At 43.1% G+C, this 15,175-nt stretch overlaps 1 protein-coding gene across 3 annotated transcripts in view; it reads right to left on the bottom strand.

Annotated features, from left to right (window-relative positions):
* Positions 1–5,042: 5,042 nt before the first annotated feature.
* The window catches only part of MIGA2 (mitoguardin 2), a 30,791-nt gene continuing 20,658 nt past the window's right edge, over positions 5,043–15,175 (bottom strand). For all 3 annotated transcript variants that reach the window (XM_077835884.1, XM_077835885.1, XM_077835887.1), the window contains exons 12-16: positions 14,618–14,716; positions 13,816–13,950; positions 12,788–12,841; positions 11,415–11,531; positions 5,043–10,630 (exon numbers count right to left, since the gene is read on the bottom strand). In XM_077835884.1, coding sequence (XP_077692010.1) covers positions 10,430–10,630; positions 11,415–11,531; positions 12,788–12,841; positions 13,816–13,950; positions 14,618–14,716 — 606 coding nt within the window. In that variant the 3' untranslated portion in view covers positions 5,043–10,429. The remainder of the gene's footprint in view (positions 10,631–11,414; positions 11,532–12,787; positions 12,842–13,815; positions 13,951–14,617; positions 14,717–15,175) is intronic.

Raw genomic sequence — 15,175 nt, 5'->3', positions numbered from 1 at the left:
TTTAATTTATCTATTATTTATTTTTCTGCAGAAAGATGGTTGATTGACAAATTCCTACATGTACTGAAACTACCCATTTTATCAGTATTTGGCAACATGAAGAATACGGAATTCCTCTTTATGATCAGACACAGTGGACTATAATTACATCCACATCTACTTTATAGCTTTGCAAGTAATAATAATTTCCTGAGTGGCACTAAAAAAGGAAATGTGAGCAGTAAGGGATTTAGTACTGTCACTTTAACGGAGAACAGGGTGCTGCTGCCATCATGTTCCAGCAATGCCCCTCTGCTATGTACATTGGCCAAAAAGGACAGTCTCTACGCAAAAGCCAGTCGGAGAGCATTTCAATCTCTCTGGACACTCAATAACAGATTTAAAAGTGGCTATTCTTCAACAAAAAAAATTCAAAAACAGACTTCAACGAGAAAGTCTGGACCTGGAATTAATTTGCAAACTGGACACCATCAAATTAGGCCTGAATAAAGACTGGGAGTGGCTGGGTCACTACAAAAAGTAATTTTCCCTCTGTTGATATTCACCCCTTCTTGTCAACTGTTGGGAATGGGCCGCATCCACCCTGATTGAATTGGCCTCGTTAGCACTGACCTCCCCACTCGGTAAAGCAACTCCCATCTTTTCATGTGCTGTATATTTATACCTGCCGACTGTATTTTTCACTCCATGCATCCGGTGAAGTGGGTTTTAGCCCACGAAAACTTATGCTCAGATAAATTTGTTCGTCTCTAAGGTGCCACAAGGACTCCTCATTTTTTTCTTCTGTATTTGTGCACGTTAAACACCACTCACTTGGAAGTCCTGGGTAGGGAGAAGAATACCAAGGGTATGTGTTACATCAAAAGAGGTGTATGTACTGGAAGCATTTGCACAAGGAAACTTGTGAAGAGAAAATTTCAGGAATGGTAAGGTCACTCAAGTTAAAAGCTGCAAAGAAAATGGGCCTGTGCATGTAATGTTTCTTACTAGACTGTGGAGGAAGTCGGAAACCTAGCTAAGCCAGCCCAGATAAGAGCAGAGCGATTTTTGGTTTATTTTTGTTGTTGTTTGATGGCAGCCAAATAATGTATGGATTCGTTCAGATCTACCCCTTGATTATGTTCAACTAAATCTTTTAAATATTTTATTTAGGGACAGGAGAACTACTCCTTTCTCTTTACAGCTATAATGTAACTAGTTTCAGGTGGAGATTATGATCCTGCCCAATTAATTTAAACAGTGGATCCCCTTTTGGCTTTCCAAGAGAAAAGGTAGCAATTGTAGATAACAGGCACTCTCTATTGAGAGTAGATGTTTACTACAAAAGTTAGGTCTTCAAAAGACTGAATTAAGGAAGTGTGAAGGATTTTCCTTTTGCCACTAGAAAAGGAGTACTTTTGGCACCTTAGAGACTAACCAATTTATTTGAGCATAATGCATCCGATGAAGTGAGCTGTAGCTCACAAAAGCTTATGCTCAAATAAATTGGTTAGTCTCTAAGGTGCCACAAGTACTCCTTTTCTTTTTGCGAATACAGACTAACACGGCTGCTACTCTGAAACCTTTTGCCACTGAAAGCCAAACAGATCCTGTTCTTCCAGAAATATTTAAAATGTTTTCCAGTCAAAGACTTGTCAGTTTATATTTACAATGTGACAAGCAGTGAAACCTCTCTTGGACATCATTTAGTACTAGAGGTACTTCAATGAGAATGTTTAGTGGAAAGGAAACTGTAGCAATTTTAAATCAGTAAATGATACAATAAGTGCTCCTATTCCTTATCAAGCACCTCTGAGCAGGCTTGGACACAATGGGGTTCTCACAGTAATCCAATATTCAACAGGAAAATATTAATGTTTTAGAAGTATCAAGTAATCCTCAGTATCCCTGTAAGAGGGCCTTCATCATAATTCAGCCAAGCATTATTCACAGTGTACAGATGGGAAGACTGTAGCACAGCACTTTAGGGATCTGTCCCTATCTCTAAGAAGCTAGGACTAGAACCCAATATGGGTCAACCTATAGTTCTCTGCTCTAACCTCTAAAATATGCATTGTCCTTTAATTTGAAAGCTCTGGTCATTATTATATTAATCTACCTCTGTTTAAAGTTTGGTTTGAAGGGATCTGTGTAGTGCTCATGGAGGCAGCCTATCACTTTTTCAGGCTCAGCTATGTTTCATTTGGCAGATTCACCTAAAGTGCAGACTGAATAAGTATCTTGGCAATAACTTCTAGCACATAAGTGTGAACTGACCCACAGCTAGGGTGACCATATTTCCCTATGCTGAATATTGGACATGTGGTAAAACTACTTGTATTCAAGCAAGTTCAATGGCAAATCATCAGAATTATGCAGTACAAATGTTCAAATTAACAACAAGTTGACTGAGCCCCTGTTAAAAAGAAATGCTGCGTAGCTGGATTCTTTTTATTTACCTTCTTATCTTTAAGGCTTTAGGGATCACACAGGGAGAGGTGACACACACACTTCCATACACCTCTCTCGGACAGGGGGGTGTGACCGACCGACCCAGCCCTTCCTGCCTTCTGTCAGGGTTCACGCCAGAATGTGGCCAGCAGCAGCCTTTTGTCACTGTGCAGGAGAGAAAGGACAGGAGCTGCTTCCAGCTGAGGGGCGGGGTTGGAGGCAGTCATCTCATCTCTTCCTCTTCTGCAGAGCTCATCTCTTCCACTCCTCTCTCCCCCTCACCCCCGCAGGTTTGAAGCAGCTTGTCCCTTCCTGCCTGCACAGCCTCGAAAGGCAGCTAACATCTCCAGGTTACTGCTGGCCACAGACATAACCCAGCCACCTCCTGTCCGCCCCCTGACCCCCAGCTACTGCACAGGCAGGAAGGGGTTAAGTCCTAAGGATGCACTGTGCACCAGAGCCCAGGGAACCTGACTGCAGGGGGTTCAGCAAACCGGGCCAGAGATATGGCTTAGCAGGGAGGGTGCCTAGGGGACGGAGCAGCCCTGTTCTCTGGGGAGGAGGGGGGGGGAGGGGAGTGTATGTGAAGAGGGTGTAAGCCCCTGCCTGGGGGGCTGCTATGGAGCCTGCAGGTTTGGGGGTGCGAACAGGCTGGAAATCGCTTCCCCCTCCCACTCCCACTCCAGAGCTCAGCTGAGGGGCGGAGGGGCTTTCCTCGTGCCAAAGCTGTCTGGGGTTTTGGCACATGCTGGGCTTGGCTCCTCCTGGCCAGTGCCCCGGGCTGAAGGGTGTTGGGCTTTTCCGGGGCACCGGCCCAGCTAGAGGCAGTGGCGGAAGAAAGCCTGCCAGCCAGGCTGTTGGTGAACTGAGCGCTCCGACCAAAGGCTGGTTCTCCGCACAGCACTGGGAGTGGGACGCGCCCTGCCGGGGGGGATATAAAAAAGCTGGATGAGGTGAAGGGGCAAAGCAGGGAGAGGACTGCCAGAGGGAGAATATGTAAAGGGCTGATGAGTGGGCAGCAGAGGTGACACGTAACGGGCCACTGCCTGATCGCACTCACCAGCCACTGCAGCTCATAGCAAGTGCCAGCTGGAAATGAGACGGGGAGGTGGGGCCCTGCTAGCCGAGAGCCGGCACACAGCAGGGGCTGCACTGATGAACCAGCAGGGGGAGCAGTATCTTCACCCCACCACCAGCCTTGCACACCCACCCCTGTTGTCAGCCACTGGACTCCCCCACTCACTGCTGGTGGGTGGGCGACTGGCAAGCAGGGATCTGGCAGAAGCAGGACCTGTCAATACTAATGGGGGGGTGGGGGAAAGAGACAGAAAATATGGGACAATTTGCCCATTTTTGAGAAAAAGTCAGGACACCTGCAGGAGCACTTAAATATGGGACTGTCCCTTTAAAAACAGGACATCTGGTCACCCTACCCATAGCTCAAACCAAGAGCACAGAACAGGAGCCTCTCCACCATTTCTTGTGAAAATAACAGCATTCAGGCCTCTCCCCCTATATTCTTAAATCCACTACTCTTTCCCTCTTCCAAAGCTTTAGCATGCAGCACCTGCAAGGCCCTCCCCCCCCACTTTTTTTTATAAGGAAGATAAGAAATTGCTACACTGAAACAGTTCGGTGGCTTATTCTGTCTGGTGTCTTGCAGAACCAACTATTTCAGAGGATGCCCCTAGACAATTAACCTATCCATAGATAAAGTTTCTTCTTAACCTCTGCTAGTGTTTGGATTACAGACTGAAGCATGGTGGTGATCTGTCTCATTTAACTGTCAATGTTCTTATCCATATGAATGTTTAATTCTTTGAATATATCTAAGCTTTTCACCTCACTGTTAGCATGTGACAGTGTGTTCCACACATCAGAAATGTTCTGTTTAAAGAAACTATTTCTTTCTACAAATGCGATATTCTACCAAAAGCTGTGGAAGCACACGGCTGTTCTGGTTCAACATAGTAGCTTCATGGCTTGAAAATGAAAGTTTTAATGTGCTGTAGTTGCCTACTGAAAGGAGCCTACACTTTTCTACAGGTCTCAGCGGACAGACATTTTTAAGTCTTTCAAAAGTATTCTGCAAATCTTTACTTTTGTCTTTCAGACCTAGTTCTCAGACACCTTTTAATGTGTGCAGTATACAAATCCACACAGACCATGAGGTTAATTGTTGAGTTTCTTTCTTTAACACAGAATTCTCCTTTAGATGAGGTCACCTTTGAATGGGAAAATCCTGGCAGATGAAGCATATGGATTATCAGCCATTGCAGAAAGTACATAAAGTGGATCATAGAATGGTCAAGAAATCAAATCTAAGTGCTTGTCTATATATGGAAGTTTGGCATTTCTATACCAGTATAACTAGAGTGATATAATAATACTGGAACATTTTCCCATGTTGACAAGCCCTAAGAATTTACTTGCTATCAGTTCTTAACACACTGATTCTAGAAATAAGCCACTGTTTGCCTGCATATTATAAGTGGATTCTCTCTCAAAAGAACTGTTCAGAATAACATACAGGTTGGCATCTAAATCAGAAGTTACAAGAGCCTTTATCATAATTCAGGATCCACTAGGTGGAATTAGAAACCAAAACCATATATGATGAAGGAAAGATTTATTTGACTTGCATTTAATACCACATCCAAAACAGATATAAAAGTTTTAGCTGGGGGAATGAGGGGTGGGAGAGCAAGATTCAGATGAATCTTTACACATCAGGAAATAAAGGTAAAAGAAAAAAGCAACAGGCACAAGGTTACATTCTTTAGTTTCAGGTCTGGCAGAGGAATGTCCCACTGAAAACGGTTAAGGGAAAGCAGAATTTCATATCCTCTCTCCTTTGCCATGAATGTGTGGGTCATGCTCATCTTCAAAGCCATTCTGAACTCTAATATTTTGAAGCAAGTTTTTCTCTTCTTTAATTTCATACATTTGTGATTGAAAAAAATATTTGCCTGACAGACCTGTTTAGAACATATCTGTACTGCATTTAAACACCAATGGCTGGCCAATGTCTGCTGACTCGGGCTTGCAGCACTCAGGTTTTGGGGCTATTTAACTGGGTTGTAGACATTCGGGCTTAGCCTCCAGCCCAGGCTCTGGGACTCTTACAGCACCATAGCCTGAGCCTGAGTCAGCTGACATGGGCCATGTGGGTGTTTAATTGCCGTGTAGACATACTCTAGTCCAGTGGTTCTCAAACTTAATTGCACCGCGACCCTCTTCTGACAACAAAAATTACTACATGACCCCAGGAGGGGGGACTGAAGCCTGAGCCCTGCAACCCATGGCACTGGGGCTTGGGCTTTGGCCCCAGGCCCCAGCAAATCTAACACCAGCCCTAGCAACCCCATTAAAATGAGGTCGGGACCCCCCACAGTTTGAGAATCACTGCTCTAGTCTATTCTCTAAATGTATTAGAATAGTGCACGGGCACATTAACCACTTAGTGAAGCTCATCACAACAACTCCCACTCCAGATTAACTGAAGTCAAATTTCAGTTTAAGAAGGAAATATAATCATGCATGTTTGGAGTGCTGAGTTTAAGCATCAGGTTTTTATTTTTTATAATGCTCAAGTCATGTTTTTAAAAAAATTCCCTCAAGGCTAAAACCTTGTTCATTTTAGCCCAGATTGATGTATTTAAGAGATGTTATAACCCCTTGAAAATAAGGGTTTGTTATAAAAAATGCTAACACCACTTATCTCTAGAGCAGGGGTGGGCAAACTTTTTGGCCCGAGTGCCACATATGGGTATGGAAATTGTATGGTGGGCCATGAATGCTCATGAAATTGGGGGTGGGGTGTGGGAGTGGGTGAGAGCTCTGGCTGGAGGTGTGGGCTTTGGGGTGCAGGAGGGTAGGACCAAGGGGTTCGGAGGGTGGGAGGGGGATCACTGCTGGGGCATGATAGGAGGTCAGGGGTGCAGGCTCCAGACAGCACTTACCTTAAGCAGCTCCTGGAACTAGCGGCATGTCACCCTCTGGCTCCTAAACAGAGGCGCAGCCAGGCAGCTCTGTATACTGCCCTGTCTGCAGGCACTGCCCCTGCAGCTCCCATTGGCCCTGTTTGCTGGCCAACGGGAGCTGCGGGGGTGGCGCTTGGGGTGGAGGCAGCATGCGGAGCGGAGCTGCGTAGAGCAAGCCCCTGACCCTGTTTCCTGGAAGGAGCTTGAGGGCCAGATTAAAATGTCTGAAGGGCCGGATGCGGCCCCCGAGCTGTAGTTTGCCCACCCCTGCTCTAGAGTCTAACCAAATATGTCTCACTTGCTATTAACACTAAAGTATCTTTTGCTCTAAATACAAAGTGCTGGGAAATATTTTCTGTTAGAGAGATCTCTCACTAAGCTGGAGGGTAGAAGGTTGTTTATTCATAACCCTCATGCCTGCCTCCCCATCACAAAACTGAATCCCTTAGGAACTCTCCATATAGGCGTGTAGTAAGGCGGGTGCTTCATCTGTTGGACTTTCACACACACAGCATATGGTGAAATTTCACAAACACAAAAGAATGTACTAGTGCAAAAGTAAATTCTATGGCAACTAGCTCAGTTGTGCATTTAGATATAGAGCGCTGTGACACTCCACAAAATATTTTAAATATAAAAACAGACAGGTCCTTAAGGTCTTGCAACTTGAGAAGTGATACAAATCACATTATCTTTCTTTTGGACCTAAATCTGCACTGCACTGAGGTCAATAAGAGCATCCCTGAATCCCTTCAGAGGTTTATATCCAAAGCAGCATACCATTTCTATCTACAGACTGTAGATCAGCACTGGTTACTCCAGGAAGAATATCTCCTTTGGATTTAACTATTTTGAACAAATATTCTTGAGGCTACTATCTCCTCATAGGTTGCACCAGGTTTGTTTTGTTCTGGGAGGCTTTTTGGTGCGGGGATGGAATGCGGTTTTGTTTTGTTTTTTTAAAGATCTACCTCCCCTTTTAGAGCAAGAGGCAGCTCATATCAGTAGGCCTAGACTTTGTTGTGTGCATGGAACAGATCAGTTTTGGGGAGAGGGGGGAGAAGAGAAGAGAAACAAAAATAAATACTATTACATCGAGTTGCCACAGCCACAATCACCCTTGAAGAGGAATTCTTTGCCTTCATCAAAAGGACATCACATCAGATTATGAGTAGGGGAGTAAAGGAGTCATTTCCTATCCCCCACCTTCTCTCGACTGATTAGGAATTAACTTTTCCTAGCTTAAGAAGGACCGTACAAGTATAGGGTTGTGCTTTATAAAAAAAAACACACCCCACCCCCACCAGTTTTAGTGTCCTCTCCAGTGAGGATTTGAAAGTCAGAGCCAATATTCTTACCCATGTGCCAGATGGGTTGCTTCTGATCCACTCATCTTCATTCAGGTAAAGACACTCAAAGCAGCAAATACACAGACAACAAAAACTCTAAAAACCTAAAGCGAATAGCATCAATTATTTAGAATTACAATTATCCTTCCTTATTCTATTTGTCTTCACATTCATTAGCATCTTTTCAGCTACTACAAAGCTGCTGGAGTTCATCTTTCATCCAAAATAGCCATGCAAGGGCACAAAATGGTATAAAACATTTTTTTTGGTCAAAGTAACTTGCTTTCAGAATTCAACCCACATTTTAATTCTGATCAATATGGGTATGAAAGGTTGCCAGCATCCTCTGTTTTTCTAACTGTTGTTTGGCTCCTGCCAGCGTGCTTGGAAGAGCTTTCCTGGTGTCAATTGCCATCTCTCAAATCAACAGCCCTTGTTTCATTAAGCCTAAGGTATGCCTTTACTAATGTCTACAGCTGTGCTGCTGTATTGTAGATGGCTTCCCACACTGAAAGAAGAGGTTTTTGTGTTGATGCAGTTAGTGCATCTCTTTAAGAGATGGGAGCTAGGTCAACTGAAGAATTCTAGCTGCATCTATAGTGTGGGTTAGCTTGACCTCACTACGTTGCACTGGGCACAACATTTTTCACAGCCTGAGAGATGTAGCTAGGTCAGTCTAATTTTTAGGTGCAGACCAGGCCTCACTAAGGTTTGTTGCTGTTCACTTTCTCATGCCTAAACAATTGTCTTTGTATATTATGTTTGTTAGGTCTTTGGGGCACACCGTTTTGTTTTTTTTCTTGCACTTGTGGAGTATCATGATCATAACGCTACATGCGTATTACACTTGGCTTTTTGCAAGAGTCTGGGAACTCCGTATCTCCTCATTTCATATCCTCTCTCATACTCTTTTTTGCTTATTTTCTGTCTGCTTTTACTATCAGAAACTGTCACAGATGTCTTTGCAGAAGAACCTCTCTGACTATAGCCCAGGAAATAGAGAGGACTGGAATAATTCACAACTTTCTCAGTTCACTCACTCCAACTTCTATAAGATCTTTGTATTCTCATCATTTGCAAAACACAGCCAGACAAGGCTCATAAAGCTCCTGAACTAAAAGGAGCCAATCTTTCCCTGGGGCAGAACTGGAAAAGCCGATCACACTAAAAGCTGAACCCTATTTGCATCAATACTCTTGTTATGGTGTCTGCTTTTCCACTCTTGGATATGTCCTCTCTTTGAGGCCACTATCTTTGACTTGAACTAAACCTAGGCAAACCAAGAGATGTGTGGTAGTCTCCTGAGACTTCTCTTGTGGCTTTACAGTAGGAGGTGGCAGTATATTCAGAGCATCATCTGCAACCCTTCTCAGCAAGAACTGTGGGAGTCCCAAACCCAAGTTACTTGAATGATGCTAAACTAACGTCCAACCCCTGCATCACCAGCAGGAGCCACATTTTAACCTCAATCATAAGGCTTCCAACAGTTAATGGTCAACAATTTCACTCCAGCAGGAGAGCACTTCTGAATGTCTGTCTTTAGAACATGTATATATCCATTCCATAGAGAACTGTAAAAACCACTACATTGTTTAATGTGGTGAAACTAGAGATTTAAGAGCTTCTCTCCAGCAGCTTCAACCAGAATCCCAGCTCTTTAAATAACTGCACCATGTAATACCTTCTGCATTTCGTATCTAAACTCCTACTCTGCTCATTTTACAAGTAATGGCAGCAGGTGCCATCTTACACATCCTTCCTCCACCTGTGTATTTCATACCCTGTGATACCCATCCAGTGACAGAGACTGATTATTATTGGCTAATTCTGAAATACAGCAAGGCACTCTGATGTATATTGGAGGAAATATTTATGCATGTATAATCAGGATACAAGTCCAACCCCTTCCTACAACCACCATTCTCAGGATGCCTATTATAGGCTGCAATGGTATCTCAATGAGACCCCCAGTGAAAGGGTCTAGTTTACAAAAGCAACAACACATAGGGATGAAGGACAAACTCCCTTCCAGTGTCTGTCATTACAAAATCTGCATTTTACTTCCATTCTTTAGTCTTCAGTGCCTAACAGAAGCATTTTTCCTCCCCACAGGAAACAATTATTTCTCTTCCCCTCCATCATATCTGAAAGTAGCGTTGTATTCCATAAAATTTATATGTTAAAATCAGCAGTAATGTCCAGAGAGACATGGCAGAGAAGTCACTTTTAAAAATACCTTCTCAATCAAAGAGGAGGTAAGCGCCAAGGCGAGAACCTGTCACCATTTTACCTACCCACCTACTCCCTGCAAGTATCAGGGATCTGCTCCCAGAGAACACATAGTGGAGGGAAGGTTCTTGTCTGCTGCCCCTTGTAATGTGGGAGGGTAGGATCTTGGGCCCAGGCAGTTTATGTCACAATTAAAGAAATTTTTTAAAAAACAGAAGATGTGGTATAGACAACAGGAGGTTCAAATCATAAGCCTGTGCGTGGTCCTGGAGCTATTCCAGCCAACACTACTGGCCACAAAAAGTAGTAGTTCTGGGCAGGTCCAGTGATGTCAGGTGATGAAATAGTTTTGTTGCCACTGATTACCACAACAGGTGGTGTAGCTACCTCTTAGAAAAAGGTCTCTTAAGAAAATGGATTTTCTCCCCTAATTCAATATTAGTTGAGCTCATCCAAGGGTCCATTTTCACTGGACAGTGTCCCATTCATTTCTGGGGTCGTCTCACTACCCAAATATCCCAGGAGGATCTCACTGCGCCGCCGTGACAGCTGCAGAATGTCTTCTGCCAGCAACTGCACTGTTGTGTATCTCACATTGTCCAGGTCAAACATGTCCTTCAAATATTGCACTATCTGGTGCTGCAAAAAGAGGGGGAATGTTTATAGTAAGGAGATGTGCCCCCACCATACCCAAAGTCAAGCTGATACATGTCAGTTGCCTAGCCCTAAGAGAGTATATTCCATATGGGATTCTGCAAGTTTCCCCATCAGACACACAAAAGGTCTATTTCAGACTGTACCAACTCTCTTGCTAAAGCAACCCTGTCAGTTTCCTGTGAGGTCGGAAATTTTGTTTTAGGAGACAAAGATTGACATCCCTTGAAGAAAACAGGGGAGGGAGAGAGCACAGAGCAGGTTCCCTGGAGTCAGGAATGTGATCACACTCTGTGGTAATATTTCATGACAACTGTGTTGTAAGATTAACATTTAAGAAAAACGTTCCATGTTAGGCAGAGTCAAATAAGAATCTAGAAAGAACAGAGACATTTAGAATTTAAGATCAAATATGGGCCCCACATGATCTTAAGCTTCTGGCTGACCTCTGAGTTGATAAGAAATACATTAAAATGGAATATATACATGTGTGCCCTTAATCTATTCTGAAGTTACAGATTTTGTCCAGTGTCTCATTTTGTATGTTCTTACAGGAGTAGCATGGTTAACAGCAAGTTCTAATAAGAATTCTTATAAATCTTATCATGCAGGCTGCTGATTTAAAAAAAGCAAAGACAAACCAGATTACACTAAGCCAAGTTCCTTAGTGTTACTCCAATAGAGGCCCTTCAGTGAATACATGGTCACAGATGCAAGCCAGAAGATGGAACCAATATATAAAGAAGTAAGGTACAGAAGGCCAGCTTACCTTGAAGAAACCACAGACCTCAGACAGCTGCTGTTTGGGCCCCAGAAAACCAAAGGCTAGAACAGGACTGACGTGCTCCGATACGGAGTAGAAATGAGAGATAAAGCCATCTGGTACCTGTCATGGGAAAGAAATCCAGATCTCATCTTTGCTCTGAGAGAGAATTTACAAGGTAATCCACTTTACATTAGGCATCCTCATCTGATAATTTAAATGCACATGTCCTGTGTATGACAAGGCAGCGCTGTGTTACCACATACTGTTAAAACAGCTGCTACAGTCCACCCATTTAAGACGTTGAAGTTGGGAAGAGAAGCTACAAAAGAGACTTATTCAGCCACCCCTCTTGCAAAGTTAGACACCCATCATTCAGATACTTTGAGATCTTACAGAACTTCTATATCTTGCTGTTTTTAAACTGCCCTTTGATGGAGAAAGTAGTACAAGACAACGGAGGCCTGCAAGAGTCCTTCAGCTATCAGGCAACCTTCATGCTCCTGAAACGGCTCAAGATCTCTAATCTTCCACTTAACACAAGAAATTGGATGAAATAATTTAAGTCCCCAGTGGTCTGAATGATTTTTAGTACTACAGCAAGGACCTGGAGATGCTGCCACATGACAGCACCAGTACTTAATAGTTACCTAGAGCAGTACATCTTCGAGGAATTTTACAAATGTTAGTTAAGCCTTGCATCACCCCTGTGAGGCAGGCATTATCCTCATTTACTGACTGATTATGGCACTGTATTTAAATAACTTCCCAGAGACCAGGGAGTGAGTGGCAGAACTGGATTAGAACTCATGAGATCCTGACTCTCAGTCTCCTAGGCTCATCTGTGATGACAGGGCACGTTTGGAAAGCAGCAGAGAGTTAGTGAAAAGGGAAAATACAGTGAGCAAAATCTAATCAGCCAACCAGCGAGCAATGCTGCCAGCAGGGGTGCAGGTAAGTAGCCTTAGTCCATCCTTCACCAAAAAAGAAACAGCCCACATAAAAGGGAACCACTATTAACTTGGAGTCTGTGGCCATTACTATAGTATTGTAGGCAATGAATATGGAATACTGAGATTTGCTTTCAATAAGCAAGATTGGAAACCAGAATTATAGGAACTTCAGTAAGAGTGCCTTGGTATCTCAGAGGTCCCCTCAGCAAAGGTGTCAGTGGACTCCTGCTGTTTCAGATATGGGTAATAAGACAATTTAGTCTGTTCTTGTAAAAATTACATCTAGATTCATGCTTCACCAGGGTCCAGATCATATCTTGGTAACAACCAGGTGCCTTGTGTTCCTTCCTCCTTCCCCCCGCAGTATCTCCCCCCGCCATCTCTCTCACATTCGCCCACAACACCTTATTTTTATGTTTTACTTACCATTAGAAGCCTCCTCTTTGCTTTCAGAACTGACCAGCAGGCAGTTGCTAGGGCCTGCAATTAAAAAACCCAACATCATTTAATGGTGTGAGCCTTTCCAGAGAACAGGATGCAACTTACCAATATATTGCCATCACTATGGCATGGAGCATTACTTGTTCCCACCATTCTGCAGCCCTTTACCAAGTGACAGATAGGGTCCCTGCTAAATTCCAAAGTTAAACTTATGTAAACTGAAAGCACGTTTGGTCACTTCAAATCCATTCCAGACCAGCCACAGGCTTATGAATACCCCTAATAGCATCCAGTGAAGGAGGCCCCCAGTTACTCCAGAATGCAGATCATAAACAGAATTTTAGTCCACCACTTCACCAACAATGAAACAGCCCATGTAAAATGGAAAACACCATTAACTTGTGAAGTCTGTGGCCATTGTTACTGTATAGTATTGTAGGCAGTTAATTTGGAATATTGAGATTTGCTTTCAATAAGCAAGATTGGACACCAGAATCATAGGAACTTCAGTAAGAGTGCCATGGTTTCTAAACAGATATGCTTTTTGGGGCTCCCTGCAGATTAGACAGTCTAAGGTATGCAGGACAGCTAGATCTAAGAAAATGCATTAATACTCAGTATTCACTTTGGTAGGGTCTCCAATGGAGAAAGACCTGCAAAGCAGTAGACACTGAGCCACTACCCTCCCAGTTGCAAAGTACAGGAAAGTATTATTTCCTTAACAGCTAGGAAGGTGATGGCTAAGTGTCTGCTGTCTACACACATTATTCTTTAACATAATATTATTACAGAGAATAACTGCTAAAGGAATGAACCTGCTATAGCGAACACAGATTCCCTATAAATTACTCAGATCTATCAAGAGACTGGCCAATTCATGTGTTGGTAGAGGGACAGAAAAATAGGATTGTTCCTTCAAGAGACTTCTGTGTAATCAGAAAGCCTGATTCTCTTTTTTTTGTCCTTCTAATAGTGAAATAGTCATTTGGAACAAGAACCACCATTTAACACACCGTCTCCTTGAAGCTGTCTGAGAGCCAGCGGTTGCGCAGGACGGCTAGGACAGAGGAAGGAGGGTTCTCTAGGTCCTCAAAAGCATCCATGAGAATGAAGTCCAGCACAATATCAAAGAAATTCATGCACACCACCTGCCAGAGAACAGACGAGTCACAGACAAGAGCTTATAGAAAGGAACTCAGACCAAAGAGGTACCATCTGAAAAATGGATTATGAATTTTTTAGTTAAAAAGGGCCAAACTGACCAGTGGTGTAAGAGGGCACAACTCCACTGATTTCAGTTCAATGGTTTGAAGTTTAAACCAGCAAGAGTTTGCCCTACTAGTCTTGTGTTAAGGATAAGCAGATTCAAAACCAACTGAAACCAAATACAGCTGCAAGCTTTACAATTATAGTAGTGCCACTCAGGAGAAACAGGTTCAGAAAGAATTTATAATCAGATTTTTGTTGTTGTATTAAGTTATACTGAAGACAGCTACAGCCCTGGATAGGTATTTTCCCTACTCATTGTGTTACAGGCCTAACTACAAAGCCATTTGCAGATAAAGAGTTGGAATACTGGGTACATTTAGTTGCCACAATTTAACTTCCTGGTGTTAAGAACTGGAGTCTCCCCTCCCATAAACTATTGCAAAATAGTTGTAAGTTAACCACTGTAGCTTTGGGGTCCAGTGACACCAAGTGGTGAGTACCAAGGTATTTAATTTAGAACTTCTGTTCACCGTTGGGCCTTCTAGTAGATTGTTTTAGGCTTTCATTTCAGCTCTATCTTTCTAGAGAGAGAATTCCTCTACAAACCCCTCGTCCTTCCAGTTCCCGCTGAGTAGTTGGCCAGGTGTCTTGCTTCAGTGCGTAATGTAGCATCTCCTCATAGCACTCCAGAAAACCTTTGGGGTTCTTCATGAGAACAGGGAAATGAGACAATGGGAACAATTAGAAGCGATACACAGTCTCAGGTTACTATAAAACATTTCTCTAGCCTGTTGATCTGAATATGTCAAAACGATTTACACATAATTAAGTACTCGCCTAATTTTTTTGGCCTACAATCATTTGCAGAAAGAGAAGGATTTTATTTCTGGAAGGTGTGGTGGCCACAAGACCACCACCACTTGAAGCTTGTATGTTGTATGCACTTGGATACTATGATGAAAGCTATATAAGTATCTACACAGACATCCTTATAGGTGACTAATTGATTCCAGTAACAAGCTACCATTTCATGCATTAGCAAGGCAGCATAGTCTTACTGTTCTAGAGGTTGGTTTAATGAATAAACTCCACGTTAAAGATTCCGACCCATTGACCTCTACAGAACAGATGCACTGTACAGAGTGCCTGATTCCCCTTCTCCCT

The sequence above is a fragment of the Eretmochelys imbricata genome, chromosome 16 (genome assembly GCF_965152235.1).
Source record: "Eretmochelys imbricata isolate rEreImb1 chromosome 16, rEreImb1.hap1, whole genome shotgun sequence".
Taxonomy (NCBI): domain Eukaryota; kingdom Metazoa; phylum Chordata; order Testudines; family Cheloniidae; genus Eretmochelys; species Eretmochelys imbricata.
This window is presented reverse-complemented; position numbering and strand designations above follow the sequence as displayed.